Source organism: Odocoileus virginianus, chromosome 7, assembly GCF_023699985.2.
Source record: "Odocoileus virginianus isolate 20LAN1187 ecotype Illinois chromosome 7, Ovbor_1.2, whole genome shotgun sequence".
NCBI classification, from domain to species: Eukaryota; Metazoa; Chordata; class Mammalia; order Artiodactyla; family Cervidae; genus Odocoileus; species Odocoileus virginianus.
The window spans coordinates 60,120,987-60,143,964 of NC_069680.1; the positions used below are offsets into that span (position 1 = coordinate 60,120,987).

Sequence of the window (22,978 nt, forward strand, 5' to 3'; positions counted from 1 at the left end):
GATAAAGCATTACCATAGCAGAAATTAGCTTAAATCTAAATGGCCTAACTATATCAATTAAGAGACAAAGATTGGATAAAAATGCAACTCAACTGTATGTTACTTATAAGAAACTCACTTCAAATTGAACATGTATAGATTGAGAGTAAAAAAATAGAAAAAGATATAACATGCAAACAATCAAAAACAAGGAGTGACTATATCAGTGTCTGATAAAGTAGATTATGGAGCAAAGAAAATTACTACAGACAAAGAGGAACATTACACAATGATAGAAGGATTAATCCACCAGCAAGACAAAGACCCTAAATGTGTGCACACCAAACAACAGAGCCTCAAAGTACATGAAAAAGCTGATAGAGCTGAAAGGTAAAACAGACAAATCCACAGTTGTAACTGAAGACTTCAGCACCTCCCTTTCAACAACTGATATAACTAGAAGAAAACCAGCAAGGATACAGAAGATCTGAAAAATACTACCAATCAACAGGATTTAGTTAAACAGAATATTCCACTCAACACCAAAATCCACTTTTTTTTTTTAAAGCAACTATGGAACATTCCCCAAGACAGACCACATCCTGGACCATAAAACCACCTCTGCAAATTAAAGAGAATTGAAATCATATGAACTCTGTTTTCTGAGCATATGGAGCAAACTAGAAATCACTGACATAAACACATTAGGAGTCTAAGCACATGGCTAAAACTGATCTGTAGGTATACTGCAATGCCTATCAAAATCCCAGTAAGGTTTTTTCCCTAGGTATAGACAATAGGCATAGTCCAAATGTATTTTTAAATTTATATGAAAAGGCACACGCCCTGGACTAAAGAATAAAGTGGAAGGAAGTACTCTATTTGGTAGTAAGACTTAACCATATAGCTAGAGTAACCAAGGGAGTATGGTCTGACAGGTTAGACTCACAGATCAGTGCAACAGACTGAGCACCCAGAAATCGACCCACGCAAATACACTCAACTGATATTTGACAGAAGCACAAAACCAGTACACTGAGGGAAGAATAACCTTTCAACAGATGATGCTGGAGCAGCTGGACATCTGTAGCAAGAATGAAAGAACCTTGCCCTAAACCTCATACCTTATACAAAAATAAACTCAAAAGGGATCATAGACTTAAATGTAAAGCTATAAAACATTTGGAGACACTCTTTGGGATCCAGGTAAAGAATTCTTAAACTTGATACCAAGAGCATAATTCATAAAAGGAAAATTTGATACAGTAGACTTTATCAAATTTAAAAATCTGTTCTGTAAAAGCCCATGTAAAGAGAATGAAAAGTCACAGAATGGGAGAAAATGTTTGCAACTACATATCTGACAAAGGACTTTCAACAGTTAATGGTAAAAAAAAATCTAATCAGAAAATGTATAAAAGGTAGGAGCAAATATTTAACCAAAGAAGATATACAGATGGCAAATAAACACAGGAAAAGATGTTTTACGTAACTAGCAATTAGAGAAACGCGAATGAAAGCTGCAACAAGATATCACTACACACCTAACAGAATAGCTAAAATAAAAATAGTGATAAACCAAACTCTGGCAAGGACGTAGAGAAAATGAATCACTCATACATTGCTATAGGAAGTGTAGAATAGTATAGCTGCTAAATCCATGGCTAATTCATTTCAATGTATGACAAAAACCACTGCAATGATGTAAAGTAATTAGCCTCCAACTAATAAAAATAAATGGAAAAAAACAAAAACAAAAACAAAATCCATGCATCTATGAGATGACTTAGCAATTACAGTGAAATGTTATATTGACACAAAAATATGTACATGAATATTTACAGCAGCTTTATTTTTTATATTTATTTATTTGCTGTACTGGGTCTTAGTTGTGGCAGTGGGATCTTGATTGTGGCATGCAAACTCCTGAGCTTTAGCATGTGGGATCTAGTTCCCCAACCAGTGAACAAACCTGGGGCCCCTGCCCTGGAGTGTGGAGTCTTAGCCACTGGACTACCAGGTTAAGTCCTTGCAGCTTTAATAGTCAGAAACTGGAATGAGCTTAGATGTCCTTCATGGGTGTACCATAAAACAGTACATACATCCGGGGGAGAGGGTGTAAATCTCACGCTAGGCCACACCCCTATATGCAAGTCTCCAAGGTGAACAGCCTCTGGCATACATACCGTACTACTCAGCAATAAAAAAGAATGAATAAGAAGAATGAACTATAGATACATGTGACAATCTAGATGAATGTCCAGGGAGTTATGCTGAGTGGAAAAAAGTCAATCCCCTGAAATATTGTATGATACTGTATGATACCACTTATATAACATTCTTGAAATGACAAAATTGTAGAAATGAAGGATTAGTAGTTGTCAGGGATTAAGAATGGGAAGTGGGGAAGAAATGAGAGATGGGTGTGGTTATAAAAAGATAAAACCAGGGGTCTTTGTGATATTAGAAGTGTTAAGTATCTTGTAGGACACAGGAGCCCACACAGGTTATTATACAGAAAAACACACCATACAGATGAGTACAAGCAAGACTGAGAAATCTGAGGATGATGGGTAGACTATCAGGGCCATATCCTGGTTGTATTATCAGATTGTAGCTTTACAAACTCTTACCTTTGGGGGAAAAGGCATAGAGAAAGTCTCTCTGTATTATTTCTTAACAACTGCATGTGAATTTATAATGATCTCAAAAAAAATTTCAGTTAAAACAATCTGAATGCTTAATAATGCCTTCACACAAATTGCATCTCTTTTACAAATGAGGGAGCTGGAGTTGGGTCTTTGGTACCTAACCTGAGATTACAGAGCTAAGTAAGTAGATGATGTAGGATTAAAAACTCAGGTCTGCAGAGCTCCAAAGTCACAAATTTAATCACATAACTATTTTGACTGATGGTTCACAATGGGACGATAGGAATTAGGTAAGAGCAGAGTATCAAGAACTACTGTAAATATAAGCGATTTCATTTTCAGGTGCCTAAAAAAATAAAGTTAGTTTTTAGTCTAATAAAACTGAATTATAAGATCAGTCATAGAAAACAAATACCAAACAGCACCCAAGCTTGCTTGGTAGTGTTAGGCTTCAGATTAAAATAAAAATATCATAAACCAAGTTGAAACAAAATAATTTTTATTTCCTAACCCATGGCAAACATATACATCCAATATGTACTTATCTTGCATACTCAGCCACAGATGACTTCCAAACTACAACCGCCTTGATATTTAAGCAGGAACTAAAAGTTACTTTAGTTGACATGACAAATGCTCTTAAATGGATAACATATGAATATATTGGATTGGTGACAGCAGAATCTGACGGATTAGTTCTATAAATTTAAAGCCTGGAAAAGCTACTACTTTGACATCTAACACTTTCCGACAAGCAGGATGCAGCCGTATCAGCTTGTATTCCAGAGAAATTTCCTTAGTTTTTCTGGTGATGGAACCACTTATCCACTGTAGTCAGGAAAAAGATAAACAAATTAGAATCCCTGTTAGGAATCAAAATTACACCCAACATATAACAGTGAATAATATACTTGCTTTAATATATCCTGTTATGGACTATATTAAAACAAATCTACATACATGCACAGCTTCACTAAACTACCAAAACAGGTAACTTATCAGTGTTTTGTTTGGGGCTTCCTTACTCTTGTGGAGAAGGAAATGGCAACCCACTCCAGTATTCTTGCTTGGGAAATCCCATGGACAGAGGAGACTGGTGGGCTACAGTCCATGGGGTCGCAGGGTCGGATATGACTGAGCAACTAAACATCCTTACTCTTGATGGCTGATCCTACAGGCAATTCTCACCAGAAGAACCTTACAGAGAATTCTAATATCTAAAGATGGAAAGAATTGTTTTCTGGGTGAATCAGCCTATGGCCAGACAGGGATGCAGAGCCCAGCCTGCTCCAGCCTCCACGAGGCATCTACCAGGAACTCAGAGAACAGTGGGTCATGACTGGGGGCGGCACTAAAGGTGGTACATACAGCCATCTTTTTCCCACATATGCCTCAAAACACTGAGCATGCTGCTTCTCCCCATTCTCCTCTTTCTCTGTATGTATGTGGTATGTAAGATGTATCTATAGATATACATGTAATTTCCCACACAAATGCACAATGTTTAATGTAATTTTACTAGAATATAGATCTTACCATCTGTTGGTATTGTGCAGGCAGATTCACATGGTGGTGGTAACTAAAATACAGTATTAAAATATATTAGCCTAATTCCAGAAAAAGAATAAGCTAAAAAAAGTATATTGACAGAAAGATCAAAAGGAATGTGAACAAAAGACAACTATCTCAAATTTTAAGTTCTAAAAATAATTTACACCAGATGGGAATAATGCAAAGCTTGCTTTACTGCTAAGAAATGCTAACAAATTCAAAACCTCTTGGCTTTTAATGACACATAGGAGAATAATTAATAAAAATTTTTTTTGAAATAATTAAAAAACATGTATATATATACTTTATACATACATACATATATATAAAATGTAGGCATAATATTCTTATTGAAAAGTAATGGTTGTTAACCAATGGCTTTTCCCTTCTAATTTATCTCAACTTTGTCAAAATTTATACAAAAATAAAAATAAATCTAAAGGTACTGGCTTCATCATTAAACTGTCTTTTTCTCTTGTACTACCTTGTTTACAAGTCAGTAAAGTCAGACCTCATTTTCTTTTGTTTTTCTTGTCTAATATTATAAATGAGAATAATTTTAAACAAGTTTCAGTCTTTAGGTTAATCAAAATTAGATTATTTCTTTGATGGATGATTTATTACCTCACATGAAAAGTCTCTCTAGGACTACAAACCACTCTTGGAATGGTACCTGAAATTTGATGACTTTCTCCATCTTTGCTATGACCAAGCCAAGTAAGTTCCCATTGGTACTCTTGTGAAAAATGGCTTATGATAAGTACCCAGGCACTTGGGTTATTTAGAACATTCTAGAGTCATTTTGAGTCTTACAAACTGTCCTACCTTGCTATCTGCCCATGTTAGGGTTGACTAGGATTCTCCTCAGGTTTCCCTCAGGCCAATGTCTACTTGAATTTATGGTTTGTAATTTCAAGACCTCACACCATAACAGACGTACAGGACACCCTCAAATACTTACTGAACGTACTTTCCCTCCCCATTCAACACCATATTTTTTGGCCACCGCGTGTGTTTTTTTTCCAGGAAGCCTTTACTTACAGCGTCCACAATGGCTTTGGCAGCATCAGGATCACACTGGAAGGGGCTCTCAGACACCGTGGTGTTCATGCTGTTACACAAAGGGAAAGTGTCACACTAACAAACTTCTCTCATTAAAACTGGTGTTTAAAATAACAAGTTGAAGCTGGTAGGTCAGGTGAGATTCAAGTTTGGCATCATTGAAAGATTTCTCACCTATATTAAACATTCTGATTATTTTGGCAAGATACAGTTATTCTTAAGATAGATTTTACTCAAATACTTTAACAAGTTCAGATTTTAAAATCTGTGATTGAGTGCTTTCTTTGAAAGCACTAAGAAATGCAAATTAAAATGAGAAGCCTAGTTTTTACAATTAGATAAAATGAAAAAAAAAACAAAAATTTGGTTTCTATCAGTGTTGACACCTGGCAGGAGCAACACCTGGTTCAATATTCCTGAAAAATAGTCTGGTAAAATGTCCACAACAAAATAAAAAAAGAAAAAAAATTTAAAAACTGCCACCAAAAAAAAATTGTGTCCAAAACCTTTTAGAAAGTACATACACTTTGATAAACAAATTCCACCTCTCCAAACTCAGATTTAAATAATTATGTACAAAGATGTTCAATATACATGATTTCACTATTGATAAGATTGAAAAACTGGAAGTAACCAAAATGTCCAAAAACAGAGATGATTAAAAATGATTTATCCATCAGGCAGAACAATATACAGATGGGATATTTATAAAATATTATATATATAATGACATAACAAATGCTGGTAGTGTTAACTTTTCTAAACCACAAAACAAAATGTATATATTATATATGTGCATATGCTTAGTCGCTCAATTCTGTCTTACTCTTTAGGACCCCATGGACTATAGCCCACCAAGCTCTTCTGTCCATGGGATTATCCCTGCAAGAATACTGGAGTAGGCTGCCATTTCCTACTCCAGGGGATCTTCCCGACCCAGGGATCGAACCTAATCTCCTGTGTCTCCTACATTAGCAGGTGGATGGATTCTTTACCACTGTGCCACCTGGGAAGCCCATATATTATACATACAATATGATTGTTTTTGAAAATATACTTAAAAAGGACTCTAAAAAGAGAAAACTGCATGTTACTAAGAGTATCTATGGAAAAACTGAGATTAAAGTGATTTTTTAAAAACTTTTTTTGGTTAACTATGATGCAAAATTTCCTTCATATTGAATTATTATATACTATTATGTAGTTATGATCAAAAATATTCTATGAAAAAGAAAAAATATTCAGCTACCTGTTACTTAACATGCACTAAGGCCATTTCCATAGAAATAATAGGATACTACAAAATAGAGAAGTTATTAAAAGCAAAGTCTCATGATTGGACATTTTCATACAAAGGTGTGTGTGCTCAGTTTTTCTTTTGTGTGTGGAGAGACAGATGTTTTTATTTTACAAGACATTATCCCAACTTACAGAAGATTCCTGGGAATCTCCTATAGTTCTTTTCTCCCTCCAGAAAAGAAATTTATAATATAAACAGATGCAGGGATGTGTATGTATATCTTACCTTGCATAAATGGGATCACACTATGATAAGTATACTGCTATGGACTTTGCTTTTCTCATTTTAATATATTTTGGACATCATTCCATATCAACATATAGAGAATAATGTGCCATATACTGTTCTATGAATTGCTTAATCATTAAAATTTGGTTGTTTCTAACTTTTTTGATATTATAAATGACACTGCAATGAACATCCTTGTACATACATCTTTCAGGACTATATCTATAGGATACATTCCTAGTAGTAGTGCTACAAAGAAATACAAGAATTTAAAATTTTGAGATTAATGGCTGATTTACATGTTATACAGCAGAAACTAACACAACACTGTAAAGCAATTATCCTCCAATTAAAAAAAAAAGACACACAAAAAACTAGGACCTGACTACTGTCAAACTGCCCTCACAAAGGCTATACCCATTCAAGCTCTCACAACTACATATGCAGATCTATTGAAGGATAACACTACCTTTCTGAGCTGCATTTCAAATTATAAAGTGAGGCTGCACATCTTCCTATATGTAAACTTACTTTATCTTTTTCTCTCCATTAGTATTCCTTCTTCTTATCAATTTGAGTAGGTTATTTATAAATTAAGAAATTTAGTCCTTTGTCAGTTGTTAAGAAAAACTGGGAAAGAACTGCCTCCTGATACATTAAAAGATCGTAAGTAAATCTTTCTTTTCTGGATTTTGAGTCTGTCTGCTGTTTAGAAAGGTCTTCCCTACTACAAGCTAATGAATTAAATTCACCTAGTCTTTTTCTAGAATTTTCTCACATTACAATTTATCTGTCTGGAATTAAACCCTGACATAAGAGCTGCAAACTCATGCTGGCAGCCAGCGCCAACTAACATGTGGGTATAAAGTAGCTGGGGCTAAGAACACTGGTTGGTGCTGGGCTGTTTGTACAAGGCACTTGAGGACACCTGTCTGGTACAGCACCTTTCAGAAATGAAAAGCAGCCACAGCATGAGGGTGGCTGCCAGTGTGCATATCTGGAGGAAGAAAGGAATGTAAAGGGCAAGATAAAGATCTATCCTCATCTTCTTCTTAAATAGGCAGTTGGTGCAAACCTCACCACCACTACCCTTGTTTTTTTTTCAGGATTTCTCTCACTATTCTGACATGCAGGTTTTTTTCCTAGATGAAACTGAATGTTATTCATGAATATATGATACCTTTACATTTAACATCTTTTATATTTCTCTATAGAGTTTTAAAGTTTTCTTCTTCTGGGTCCTTCATATTTCTTATTTATACTTTTTTTCCTTAAATACTATTCTACATGGGATCTTTTCCTCCATTATAGTTTCTGTTATGTTCATAAACAAAGCTAGCAATGTGCATATATACTCATTCTGTAATCATCTACCTTATGGAATTCTTTTTTCTAGGGTTTTCTGGGTACACAGTCACATCATCTGCAACAATTTGCTTCCCCCTTTTCCAGTACTCCTGCATCTTATTTCTTTCTCCTATTTACTTCATCAGCTAGTATTTTCAGAACAACACTAGTTAAGTGGTAATGGTGGCCATTCTCTTATAATCTTTTAAAGGAGGGAGTATATTATACTAAAAATAAGCTGGGGCCACACAGACTTGGATGCGAGTCCTCACTCCAAAACACTTAACTGTGGTATGACCTTGGTTAAGTTTAATCTCCCCGTATCTCTGTTGCATGCTTGGCAAATATTAACTGCTCAATCAGTATTAGTTATTGTTATTAGCAGTAGAAGTAGTTGCTGCTGCTGCTGCTAAGTCGCTTCAGTCGTGTCCGACTCTGTGCGACCCCATAGACGGCAGCCCACCAGGCTTTCCCATCCCTGGGATTCTCCAGGCAAGAACACTGGAGTGGGTTGCCATTTCCTTCTCCGTAGAAGTAGTAGTAGTAGTTAATTCAGTGTGCATGGTAGATCCTGGTTTAGTTGTGATAATCCTACATATTTACATCAGAGAATACCAACCCTTGCATTCAACCCATTCTGAGCACCCTGATGCTAGGTAGTTTTCCCTAGTTACCCTTACAAAGCTCTGATCTCACTGCCCTTTATAATTTTAGTTTGTACTTATTCAGAGTATCTTTGTGGCATTTTTTTTTTTAACTTTCTGCAAAGAAAAAAATGTTGTCTGCTATATTCCAGTTCTACAAGGATCAAGCCACTAGCCACTATAGTTACCTGCTGACAGTGTGCCCTGAGGGGAATTCAGGATGGAGAAGAACAGGATAGATTTGAGTATACTGGCTCCTAGATAGTTAACATGAATTTCTAAGAAAAAATTTCAAATGACCCCAGATTCTTGCCTCTTCTCATACATAGAAAAGCACTGAAATCATTAACTTGAGATGCCACTTCTTTATGATTAGCAGTCATCTTTTTATGCTTGACTACATGTTTTCCCAGCTTAAAAAAAAAAATGTTTATATCTCTCTTGGCTTCTCCCTTACATCTCTTTAGGGCTATCTGAGAGGCTGTCTCCTGGGCTATAATCCTCAAATAAATTGTAACTCACAACCTTTACGTTGTGTGGTTTTTCTTTCAGTCTACACTTCCTATTGACTTAAGTACTGATAAAACCAGTTATCTCTTTCCTAAGTGAAGGTAACGGTACAATATGTTAAGGTTATTAATGTATCTGGAGTAAGCAAGTCTGCTTTGTGTGTTAAACATGGAGAAAAGAGTTAATGCTTACCAGCTGATTCCTTTTCCATCAGTTTTCTTAGTCACTAATGCTCTCCAGTAGTCATGAGTGCTTTCAATAATGTCAATGGCAAAGTTCTAAAATTTAAAGAGATATTCATTAGAATAATAGAAACAAGTTCTTTCCTTTTCTAATTTTGGGCATGGTGCATGGCGTGTGGAATTAGTTCCCCAACCAGGGCTAGAACCCATGGTACTTGCAGTGAACACAGAATCTTAACCACTGGACCACCAGGGAGCATCCCTGTTCTTTTCTTATTATCAACATTTTACCAAAGCATGATAGCTTCATCTCTTTTGAATCATTTCCTTCTATCAAAAATGGAAGAAAACCATTTAAATGGACAAATCAACATAAAGCCTGTCTTGTGTCTTTAAACATCTATTTTATGGTCATATAGTCTTTAAATGGTAAAAATATGGTTAAATTATGTCTCAATACAGATAGGCCTAAAGCTACAGGTCTGAGCGACACCTTACCTTATCTTTAAATTCTGCATTGAAAGCAAACTCATTCTCAGGTTTTCCATCTGGAACCTTGTACCTCCTAAACCAATCCACAGTAGCTTCCAGGTAGCCAGGTTTCAGCCGCTTGACATCATTAATATCTAAGAAGAGAATAAGAATCTCTTCTCAGATTGCAAGATGTATATGTAATTATTTATGCATTCAATAAAAATAGCAAGTACTTTGAAGAGCTATAGGTTGGATTGTCAAAAAAGTTCAAATAATGTTAGAACTAATATCTTTTTGAGAAGAGAACATATATACACATTAAAAGAAAATCATCTAGTGTCTTAGAATAGCTCTGACATTAAGTACTAAGAGAACAATCAGTACCACAATAATTCCTATTAAATAAGAGGGGGGAGAAATGACTGGATGACTGGGGGCTGCATGAGAGAATAGTTTGGCAAGCGTGTGTAACTTCCCAGGGCTCAAACCTGCATCTCCTGCAATGCAGGCAGATTCTTTACCACTGAATCACCTGGGAAGCCCTAAGAGAAGGATGTGTGTTTCAGTTGTTCAGTCATGTCCAACTCTTTGCAACTCTATGAACTGTAGTCCTCCAGGCTCCTCTGTCCATGGGATTCTCCAGGCAAGAACACTGGAGTGAGTTGCCATTCCCTTCTCCAAAGAGAAGGATAAAAGATACTAAGTTTCTGTATAGCCATTATCAATGCTGAGCCTCAATGCCATCAAACTCAAGTTTAAATGACCAAACTGCTTTTCCATGCAAACAATAGAAGATACAAGTACAAAAAAAATCCATCAGGAAAATTGTAATTGGAAGGAGGAATACGTTCAACAACAGCTTATTTATATTTCTATAATATAAACTTGGCTTAAGCCCAATTTATAATGTATATAGTTAAAGAAAATCATGCATTTTATTATCAGGGTACCACTTAAAGTAGGGAAAGTTTACAAAGTGGACTGGGAAATGTTTAAACACTGATAAATTTCAAGGAACTTATAATTCACATAGAAGGTATCATCTGATACAGAAATAGTTTGAAAATGCAGAAATCCAAAATGCAAGTATATGTTGTCTTCCAACAAATTTCCCATCCAATTCTATTCTTTAGGCACCAAATGCAAGTCTGACAATTCAGTTCAATAATGACACTGACTAATGGAGTCAGGTCCCACAGTTAGAGGGCTCAGTTCCACAAGAGTGATCCCACCTCAGATGTTGGTGGCAAATTCCCAGCCATGACCACTTGCTATAAATCAGTTTCCTGTAACTCTCTCCTTGGGTTTGATGATTTGCCAGAAAGACTCATAAAACTCAAGAAAACACTGAGCTTATGTTTACTGGTTTAGTATCAAGGATACAACTCAGGAACAGTCCAATGGAACAGATGCATAGGACCCAGTGTGGGGGGATGCAGGGTGTAGTTCCCATGTCCTCTGCGGGGCGGAGGGAGGCATGCCACTCTCCCAGCACTGCAGTGTGCTCACCACCTCAGAAGTGCTCCACATCTCATGATTCCAGACTTCTCATGGAGCCTCCCTTCCCAGTCCCAGGGGTCAGTGGTTAGGGCTAAAAGTTCCCACCCTTTAATCATTCAGTTTTTCTGTTGACTGAGCCTGTCTGAGGCTAGCTAGGGGCCCCACCTTAAGTCACCTTATTAGCACAAACTTAGGTGTAATGAAAGGGGCTCACTGTGAATAAAAGACACACTCATCATTCAGGAAATTCCAAGGGATTTCATTCTTTGCCAAAAACTAAAGACAAAGATCTAACATATTTCTGTATTCTATCATAGTAAGCAATAAAATGTAAGAACTGATGAACTGTTTGACTTTTTTTGAACCAGACATTGAAAGGTATGCTGGACCCAGACTAGGGAACCCTGGACACTAGACCCAAGGGAAAAAAAAAAAAGTAGGGAAAACCTCAATTTTTGTTCCTCATGTTGTACTTTATGTATCAATTCTGTGCTGTTGCTTGGGTTCAGCCTCTAATCAGCCCACAACCATGAGCAGCAAGAAATGTTCCCTTTCCTGATGCCCACAACTGCAGCAGGCGGGTGGCTGGCCATCGTGGGCCCCACAACGTCAAAGAGGATCAACATGGCCAACCCGGTCGCCTTAGTGGGTAGGCCGTCCTCCCCTTGGCTCTATATTCCTCCCAAAGTGGTGGCTTGTCAAGTGCTCTCTCTACTTAATTCTCTCCCAGTTATAACAGATGACGGACACTGCCTTACACTGACATTTAAGGGAAGCTATATATTGCTTGCACCACGGGGCCAGCCATCCAGAGATACCCGTGTAGAGATACCCCACGTCCAAGTTCAGAGAAACCCAAGTAAGACAGTAGGCACTGAAGCGGCTGTGAGGAGATACCCCACGTCCAAGGGCTAAGGAGAAGTCCCAGCAAGACACCTTGTCTAACTCAATGAAACTAAGCCATGCCGTGTGGGGCCACCTAAGACAGACGGGTCATGGTCTGACAGAACGTGGTCCACTGGAGAAGGGAATGGCAAACCACTTCAGTATTCTTGCCTTGAGAACCCCATGAACAGTATGAAAAGGCAAAAAGATAAGATACTGAAAGATGAACTCCCCAAGTCGGTAAGTGCCCAATATGCTACTGGAGATCAGTGGAGAAGTAACTCCAGAAAGAATGAAGGGATGGAGCCAAAGCAAAAACACCACCCCGTTGTGGATGGGACTGGTGACAGAAGCAAGGTTCGATGCTGTAAAGAGCAATATTGCATAGGAACCTGGAATGTTAGGTCCATGAATCAAGGCAAATTGGAAGTGGTCAAATTGGAGATGGCAACAGTGAACGTCAACATTTTAGGAATCAGTGAACTAAGATGGACTGGAATGGGTGAATTTAACTTAGATGACCATTATATCTACTACTATGGGCAAGAATCCCTTAGAAGAAATGGAGGCGCTATCATAGTCAACAAGAGAGTCCAAAATGCAGTACTTGGATGCAATCTCAAAAACGACAGAATGATCGATGTTTGTCTCCAAGGCAAACCATTCAGTATCACAGTAATCCAAGTCTATGCCCAGAGCAGTAATGCTGAAGAAGCTGAAGTTGAACAGTTCTATGAAGACCTACAAGACCTTCCAGAACTAACACCTGAAAAACTATGTCCTTTTCATTATAGGGGACTGAAATGCAAAAGTAGGAAGTCAAGAAACACCTGGGTTAACAGGCAAATTTGGCCTTGGAGTACAGAATGAAGCAGAGCAAAGGCTAATAGAGTTTTGCCAAGAGAACACACTGGTCCTAGCAAACACCCTCTTCTAACAACACAAGAGATGACTCTACACATGGACATCACCAGATGGTCAACACCGAAATCAAACTGATTATATTCTTTGCAGCCAAAGATGGAGAAGCTCTATACAGTTAGCAAAAACAAGACTGGGAGCTGACTGTGACTCAGATCATGAACTCCTTACTGCAAAATTCAGACTGAAACTGAAGAAAGTGGGGAAAACCACTAGACCACTCAGGTATGATCTAAATCAAATCCCTTATGACTATACAGTGGCAGTGAGAAATAGATTTAAGGGACTAGATCTGATAGACAGAGTGCCTGATGAACTATGGATGGAGGATTGTGACATTGTACAGGAGACAGGAATCAAGACCATCCTCAAGGAAAAGACATGCAAAATCAAAATTGCTGTCTGAAGAGGCCTTACAAATAGCTAGGAAAAGAAGAGAAGCAAAAAGCAAAGGAGAAAAGGAAAGATATACCCATTTGAATGCAGAGTTCCAAAGAATAGCAAGGAGAGATAAGAAAGCCTTCCTCAGTGATCAATGCAAAGAAATAGAGGAAAACAATAGAATGGGGAAGACTAGAGATCTCTTCAAGAAAATTAGAGATACCAAGGGAACATTTCATGTGAAGATGGGCTCAATAAAGGACAGAAATCTTAGGGACCTAACAGAAGCAGAAGATGTTAAGAAGAGGTGGTAAGAATACACAGAAGAACTGTACAAAAAAGATCTTCACAACCCAGATAATCACGATGGTGTGATCACTCACCTAGAGCCAGACATCCTGGAATGTGAAGTCAAGTGGGACTTAGAAAGCATCACTACAAACAAAGCTAATGGAGGTGATAAATTCCAGTTGAGCTATTTCAAATCCTAAAAGATCATGCTGTTAACAGGCTGCACTCAATATGCCAGCAAATTTGGAAAACTCAGCAGTGGCCACAGGACTGGAAAACGTCAGTTTTCATTCCAATCCTAAAAAAGGCAATGCCAAAGAATGCTACAGCACAACTGCACTCATCACACAATTGAGTAAAGTAATGCTCAAAATTCTCCAAGACAGGCTTCAACAATAACTTCCAGATGTTCAAGCTGGTTTTAGAAAAGGCAGAGGAACAGAGATCAAATTGCCAACATCCGCTGGATCATCGAAAAAGCAAGAGACTTCCAGGAAAACATCTATTTCTGCTTTATTGACTATGCCAAAGTCTTTGACTGTATGGATCACAATAAACTGTGGAAAACTCTGAAAGAGATGGGAATACCAGACCACCTGACCTGCCTCCTGTGAACTATGTATGCAGGTCAGGAAGCAACAGTTAGAACTGGACATGGAACAACAGATTGGTTTCAGATAGGAAAAGGAGCATGTCAACGCTGTATATTGTCACCCTGCTTATTTAACTTATATGCAGAGTATATCATGAGAAACGCTGGGCTGGAAGAAGCACAAGCTTGAATCAAGATTGCCAGGAGAAATTTCAATAACCTCAGATATGCAGATGACAACACCCTTGAGGCAGAAAGTGAAGAAGAACTAAAGAGCCTCTTGATGAAAGTGAAAGAGGAGAGCGAAAAAGTTGGCTTAAAGCTCAACATTCAGAAAACTAAGATCATGGCATCCAGTCCCATCACATCATGGCAAATAGATGGGGAAACAGTGGAAACAGTAGCAGACTTTAGTTTTTTGGGCTCCAAAATCACTGCAGATGGTGATTGCAGCCATGAAATTAAAAGATGCTTGCTCCTTGGAAGAAAAGCTATGACCAACCTAGAGAGCTTATTAAAAAACAGAGACATTACTTTGTCAACAAAGGTCCGTCTAGTCAAGGCTATGGTTTTTCCAGTAGTCATGTATGGATGTGAGAGTTAGACTATAAAGAAAGCTGAGCACCAAAGAATTGATGCTTTTAAACTGTGGTGTTGGAGAAGACTCTTGAGAGTCCCTTGGACTGCAAGGAGATCCAACCAGTCCATCGTAAAGGAGATCAGTCCTGAAGATTAATTGGAAGGACTGATGCTGAAGCTAAAATTCCAGTACTTTGGCCATCTGATGCGTAGAGCTGACTCACTGGAAAAGACCCTGATGCCGGGAAAGATTGGGGGCAGGAGGAGAAGGGGACGACAGAGGATGAGATGGTTGGATGGCATCACCAACTCAGTGGGCATGAGCTTGAGTAAACTCCAGGTGCTGGTGATGGACAGGGAGGCCTGGCGTGCTGGGGTGGAGTCACAAAGAGTCAGACACGACTGAGCAACTGAACTGAACTCTTATGTAAATAGCACATGTGAAAATGGACACAGTGATCAACAGGATCAGGACTAAATGAAGGAATGCACTCTCAATGTATACAATTTAAATAATACAGAACTGTCTGAAAGAAAAAGTCAGTCTCCATCTTTTTTTCCCATTGCACTATTAAATGTTGGTGTTGAGTCTTTTTTAAATGAGTTTATATATATATGCAAATATGCACATATTTAAATATATATGAGGTGGTACTCTAAAAGGTAAAAACAACAGCAGAAAGGAATAATGTAAGAGCTAAATTTATAAAATTCTTAGAAGGAAACAACTCTGTGACTCTGGGTTAGGCAATGGTTTCTTAAATATGATACCAAAAGCACAAGCAATAAAAGAAAAAATAGACTACATCAAAATGAAAACTATGAGTACTTCAAAGGACACCATTAAGAAAACAAAAGGACAAATCCACAAAATGGAAGAAAATACAGACAAATCATATATAGCTGATAAAGGTCTAGTATCCAAAACATATAAGTACTCTTATAGCTCAAAAATGTGATGATACACCCCATTAGAATGGCTATACTTTAAAAAGATAAATAACTAGTGCTGGCAAGGAAGTAGAAAAATTGGAACCCTCTCAGGGTAAGATGGTGCAGCTGCTTTGGAAAAAATCTGGCAGTTCCTCAAGGGGCAAAACATGGGACTTCCCTGGTAGCTCAGTTGATAAACAGTCCGCCCACAATGCAGGAGACCCCAGTTTAATCCCTGGGTTGGGAAGATCCAGAAGAAGGAAATGGAGCCCACCCCGGAATTCTTGCCAGGAGACTTCCATGGACAGAGATGCCTGGTGGGCTACAGTCCATGTGGTTGCAAGAGCTGGACTCGACTTAGCAACTAAATCACTATCAAGGGGCTAAAAATTAAGAGTTACCATTTCACTCAGAAACTCCACTCCTAGCTACATACAGCCAGTCAGTCAGTTAGGTCGCTCAGTTGTGTTTGACTGTGACCCCGTAGACTGCAGCGTGCCAGGCTTCCCTGTCCATCACCAACTCCCAGAGCTTGCTCACCCAAGAGGATTAAAGATACATGTCCACACAAAAACTTATACAGGAATGTTCATAGCAGCAATGTTATTACTAATAACCAAAAAGAACCCAAATGTCCATCAACAAATGAATGGATAAACAAAATGTGATATATATCCACACTACAGTATATAACTCAGCCATTAAAAAAATAAGTACTGGTACATGATACAACACAGATAAATCTAGACAACCTAAGTAAAAAGAAACCAGACACAGAAGGCCATATATTTTACAATTCCATGTATGTGAAATATCCAGGACAGGCAAATTCACAGACATAAACAGGTAAGTGACTGTCGGGGCCTCGGAGGAGGAGGGAACAGGGGGTGACTAAGTACTTAAAGGTACAGAGATTCCCTTCAGGATGATGAGAATGTTCTGAAATAAGTGGTGATGGTTGCACAACATTGTGAATGTACTAAATGCCACTGAATTCTACACTTTAAAATAGTCAAGAGAGTGAATTTTATGTTAATTTTACCACCAAAAAAAGGGGGGGATAAAGTACTGATACACATTACAATGTAGATGAACCCTGAAAACAGTATGCTAAGTGAAGGAAGTCAGATATCATGTGATCCCATTTATGTGAAATGTTCCGATCAAGCAGATCCATAAAGACAGGCAATAGGTAGGTGGTTGCCAGGGCCTGAGGGAAGCGGGGATACGGAGTGACTGTTAATGCAGGTGGGATTTTCTGTTGGAATGGTAAAAATGATCTAGAATCAGATAGTGGTGGCAGTTAACAGCTTAGTGCATGTATCAAACCCATGGAATTGGAAACCTTAAAAGGGTGAATTTTATGACATGTGGCATGTATATCTCAATTTTTTTATTTTTTTTTAAAATACAGCAAGTAAGTGCTAGCATGTGGAAAAGGAAAGAAGAAAACAGGAGAGACAAACTACCAGATTTCTTCTTTCCTGGAATGAAGGAGAAAGCTTACTTAGTTAACCACACAAGTTCAGTAGCAGAAATCACAATGCTCTGTGAAATGTTTTGCTCCTCCATCCTTTAACAGCTTGAAGGCATAGGCTTAACGACTCTGTCATTACAGGTTAGGTCTGGTACTGGGTAAGGCTCAGACCCTACATATTTTCTTACCATTGTAATTGGCTGCATCCGGGTCTTCCACATTAATGGCAATGACTTTCCAGTCAGTTTCCCCTTCGTCAATCATAGCCAGAATGCCCAGAACTTTCACTCTGATAATTTCCCCTCGTGCACACACCTGAGAGTCAAAAACCACAGCTAGGTCAAAACTACAGAATCAAACTTTGGAAGAACAGTTTTACTTGGTGGATAACAGGAAATGAGGAAGATGCCAAATTTCTACAAACTTAAGATGGTTCCTGTAAGCAATTTTTATGTCCACTAATCCTATCAGAGTTGAGGGTGATTCATGTTTTTTAAGTTGTCATTGCTTGTGCTGAAGAATAAGTGCTCCAGAGTTTGTTTCAAACACCTATTTTAATGCACCCTCCTTACCTTTTTATTTTATAGAAGTCACTGAGTTAGGAAAGTCATACAATAAGCCTGAACTTTATGACTTAAGCAACTGAATGACAACTTTCTTTTCAGTTGCTTACTCTTTTCTTGAGGCTGGGAAAGATCATAAAGAAAATAACCACTTAAAAAAAAAAAAGGAAAATAACCATAGTTAGAACCTTAGAGCAACTCTACTTGATAGAGGAATCCCTACCATAAACCCCCAACATGTGGGGTTATTTAACCCCTATGGGGCCAATTTACTAGTCACTCCAAATCCTGAGGCAGGTTTTGCCTTGTTGCCTCCTGGTACTCTTTATCCACTGACTCCTCATCTGCCTTTTAAAGCAATGCAGAACATGTCCAGTTCTTCCACACACATGCATATAATATATACCTCTTCCTAGGCTAGGTTTAAATTACAAATTATATTGTACAAATGCTTAGAAAGGAATGGAAGCTTTTATCACCCAAAGAGACATCATTACTTCACTGATATTCATATATTTTATTTACAATGTTTTTTAAAGTAAGAATTTTGTAGATTTCATTGCTCTCATCTCAACATTAAAGAAAAATATTTCAGATTCTATTACCTTGCTTCCAATTTCACACACATCAATTGGGTCATTGTCACCACAACAGCCAGTGTGTTTGTCATTGTGTCCTGGGTCTTCCCAAGTCTAAAAAAAAATAAAAATAAAACTTAAGAGTGTATTATTCCTATATGTGTTAACGACAAAAGCGGATCATGTTGGCACTAAAAGATCCGTGATCTTTCTGCAAAGATAGGAATCTTCAGCTATTTATTTCTCATTAAAATGAATCCTTTATTCATACCTTAACTACCACAATAATCTTAATTAAATGCTGGGCTCCTGTTAAGCACATAATGCTAAACTAAATTTAAACTTTAAAATGGATAATGACCCTATTTTAAACAGAAAAAACCCAACTATCTAATAACTGAGACAATATGCAAACACAAATGTAGACCCAGATGTTCACTTAAAAATGTATTCAAAGAAAACTGCTTTGGTGAACTCTTTGTACTTATTCTATTAACTAGACTTTCTTTAAAAGATGTCTCCAAGCAGAGCTAGGTAGGTGGTAATATCAAGATGGAAATGACATGTGCTGATGGCAAAAATGTCATCACTGGCCAGGATCAAGAATGAGAAGTTTAATCAGGATTTGCTGAAAATTTAAATCGCTGGGTTTCTTTCCTGCTACACTATGAGAGAGTCCTCTCGGAGCACGGTGCAGGGGAAAGGATGGGCTGTGCTCGTCAGGAAGTTCAGTCTAAAGTGCAGCTGCTGCTTGGTTCTTTCCCCTCCCAACCCGGAACGTATTTCTTGGACTTGTTTGCTTACTCAGCTGGAGGAAAGGCAGGGAGATAAAAGTGATGGGGAAAAGAAGACCAGACCCAACAAGACCAAATTCAACCTACAGGAGGATGAAGCATTTCAGCGATGCTTTCCCAGTGGGAAGACGTTTCAAGGCTAAACAGTAAATCAGCTGAAGCACAAGGTGAAGTGCTCTACTTGGTGATTACCTCACAAGCTAGATGGGGCTTCCCTTGCGGCTCGGCTGGTAAGGAATCCGCCTGTAATGCGGGAGACCTGGGTTCAATCCCTCGGTGGGGAAGATCCTCTAGAGAAGGGAACAGCTACCCGCTCCAGTATTCTGGCCTCGAGAATTCCATGGACTGTATAGTCCACGGGGTCGCAAGGAGTCGGACACAACTGAGCAGCTTTCACTTCACAAGCTAGATGGGTTTGCCCTATGTTTTAGCAACTTACAGGTTGTTTCACAGTAGATTCCACTTAGTAGACTTAATGGTTAATAAAAACAAACTTTTCAGCAGGAAGAAAATAAATTGAATATTTAGAAATCTTAAGTGTCACAGCGTTGGTTTAATCAAACCAGAATTCAGTATACATGTAATGTATACTGAATTCTAGTGATTCTTTATTCAAATATGAAATAAGAGCCTATACACACTGCTATTGTGCTAGGGATAAATTGGTAAACAATGCAGATATCCCCTCATGTCAAAGGGGTGACTGTTTAGGAAAACAGAACTCCATTATTACTTTACCACAAAGCAGGAGAAATCTGGATGATAGAGATAAAAGTCAACAGCTGTAAGAACTTCCATGTGCCACGTTCTAAGTGCTTGATTCCTCAAACAGCCACATGAGCTATGCACTAGGAATATTTCAAGGGGGAATATTACCATCTCAGGAAGGAAGAAGCAGAAGGAAGTTAGAAAATCTAGAAAGTGGCAGACTTAGGATTTGTACCCTCTTCTAGGTGGTGCAAAAAAAAATCAGTGCTTTTAAGCTCTAGTTTCTCAATAGATCTGCTACTCAACCTGTAATGAAAGAATTTGTGTAGTTTATAACCAGTCCATGTTAAAAAAAATAGATATTTCAGAGAAGAACAAACTTTCAAATGTGAAATAATTACCTTTTAGTTTATCTTGAAAATAAGTTATTTAAGGAAGTATTAAAATGAGTTAATTACCCCCCATAATTTATAATCTACTATAGGAAAAACTTTTTGTAGGTATTTAAGTCTTTTCTTTAAGTAGTAGGTTAAATTTTTGTAAGCTAAGCTGAAAAGTACATTTCTCACAACTGCACAGAGACAGACCTGAGGGATGGCACCGTAGTTCCAGATATACCCTTTATAAGGGAACAGATTTGCAACATAACGGAGTTTTCCTTTCTTCACATCTTGCTTAATTGGGTTTAAAGGGTCCTTTGTAGCAATCTGAAACAAAAAATTTCAAATCATTGTATATTTGTATGTGAAATACTTTTCAAATAGGAATTTAAGGAATTATGAAATAGGCATCCCCTAGTTCCACTTTCATGACATATTTTTACCCTGAACACTTTCATAATTTAAAATAAAAGTCTCATCATAATCAGCCTGTAAGTGGAAAATTTATTTGAGGTACACAGGAATGAACAAGATGGGAAAAAGAACATTTACTTTTTTCTGAATTCCAGAAAGCAAAAAGTAAAATATCAGCTAGAATAAATCCTAACATTTGAGAAAATATCTAACTTCAGCTTTCCTTTAAAGCATTTAGAATTATTCAAATATTTGTCTAATACATGTGAAGTTTTATTACTGTCAAAAAGCTTAGGTGATAGCAAATATTATGGATATCCACAACAAAAAGCCAAATTTATTAGGTGTCATCAGAATAAATTAATACAATGTGACAGAAATTCCAATAAAATTATTTTTATGGCTGGGCTGACTGAAGCAAGCCTGTTGAGTACATGGAGGAGTCAACAAAGGAATTAAAAAGAAGACAGAAGAGAAAAAGGTGATTCTCAGTTTGGGGAGTGCCAGAAGCAAAGGCGTAGGAAAGGAAAAAGTGTAGCATATTTGCACACAGTAAATGGTTGAGTTTAGTTGGGGCACAGAAGGAAGACAGGCAGGCAAGGGGAGATACAAATGGAAAATCAATTGGGACTAGAAAGACCACAACCTTGGACTTTAGCTGTTTAACCCTTGAGCAAACCGGTGTGACCAGATCAAAACTGATATCCTCTATCTGACGAGCAAAGGTGAAACATACCTCCATTTTTGCATTCGACCAGCGTGGCACTTCAACCACCATGTGAAACACTTCCTGAAACACAGAAAAGGGCAGAGGGTCACTGGGGCTCATCTGTCCTCTTACTTCAGTGGAAAGAATGTTCCTATAAAGAACACAGTTTTAAACATAGCAGAACTTGTATCTCTGAGGAGGGCCATCTTCAAAGCAACCATCTCCATGCATTTCCTCCAGCGACAGTGCAATTACTCAAAATGCTTTTGGAGCTTCTATCTTAACAGGCGGTTTATAAGACAAACCCCAAATCAGAACAGACAAAATCAATCAGCTTGATTACCCACATTATTCTCCCAATTTTGCTGTTTTTAAAAATAATTTTATTTATTTTTGGCTGTGCTGGGTCTGCATTGCTGCAAGGGCTTTTTCTCTAGTTGCAGTGAGTGGCAGCGACTCTCTAGCTGTGGTGCTCCGGCTTTCTGCTTTTGCAGAGCACGGGCTCCAGGCACAGGGGCTCAGTCATGGAGGATCCCGGGCGCTAGAGTACAGGCTCAGAAGCTGTGGTGCACGGGCTTAGTTGCTCCACAGCATGTGGGACCTTCCTGGGCCACGAATCAAACCCACGTCTCCTGCACTGGCAGGCAGATTCTTTACCACTGAGCCACCAGGGAAGCCCCAATTTGGCTGATTTTAAAAATCAGGTACTCCTCAAAAGACAAGAAATTTGGCACTGGAGATAAAATACAAAGTGAAATGTTAGTTGCTCAGTCATGTCCGACTCTTTGTGACCCCATGGACTGTAGCTCGTCAGGATGCTCTGTCCATGGGATTCTAGAGGCAAGAATATTAGAACGTGTTGCCATTCCCTTGTCCAGGGGATTTTCCCAACCCAGGGATCAAACTCAGGTGTCCTGCATGGCAGGCAGATACTTCACCATCTGAGCCACCAGAGAGAGAAGCCCTTTTAAAAATCAGGTATGAAAAAATAAAAAAATAAAATAAAAATCAGGTATGGTTAAAATATTTTTGGAACATAGTTATTTTACTTTCAGTGTCAAACTTTTTGTCTTTTTTAAAAATCACTGAAAGTCACTCAGTCATGTCCAACTCTTCGCGACCCCATCGACTGTACTGTCCATGGAATCCCCCAGGCCAGAACTGGAGTGGTTAGCCTTTCCCTTCTCCAGGGGATCTTCCCAACCCAGGGATTAAACCCAGGACTCCCACACTACAGGCGGATTCTTTACCAGCTGAGCCACAAGGGAAGCCCTTTTTAAAAAATCAGGTACTCCTCAAAAAGACAAGAAGCTGGACACTGAAGATAAAATCAGTTCAGTGCAGT

The 22,978-nt window shown here is 38.2% G+C and overlaps 1 protein-coding gene across 1 annotated transcript in view; it reads right to left on the reverse strand.

The window, feature by feature from the left end:
* Positions 1 to 3,112: 3,112 nt before the first annotated feature.
* The window catches only part of PPA1 (inorganic pyrophosphatase 1), a 31,600-nt gene continuing 11,734 nt past the window's right edge, over positions 3,113 to 22,978 (reverse strand). The window contains exons 3-11 of the mRNA XM_020877416.2: positions 21,661 to 21,714; positions 20,718 to 20,837; positions 18,656 to 18,742; positions 17,676 to 17,802; positions 9,953 to 10,080; positions 9,465 to 9,550; positions 5,223 to 5,292; positions 4,167 to 4,209; positions 3,113 to 3,458 (exon numbers count right to left, since the gene is read on the reverse strand). Of these exons, the coding sequence (XP_020733075.1) occupies positions 3,427 to 3,458; positions 4,167 to 4,209; positions 5,223 to 5,292; positions 9,465 to 9,550; positions 9,953 to 10,080; positions 17,676 to 17,802; positions 18,656 to 18,742; positions 20,718 to 20,837; positions 21,661 to 21,714 (747 nt within the window). The 3' untranslated portion in view covers positions 3,113 to 3,426. The remainder of the gene's footprint in view (positions 3,459 to 4,166; positions 4,210 to 5,222; positions 5,293 to 9,464; positions 9,551 to 9,952; positions 10,081 to 17,675; positions 17,803 to 18,655; positions 18,743 to 20,717; positions 20,838 to 21,660; positions 21,715 to 22,978) is intronic.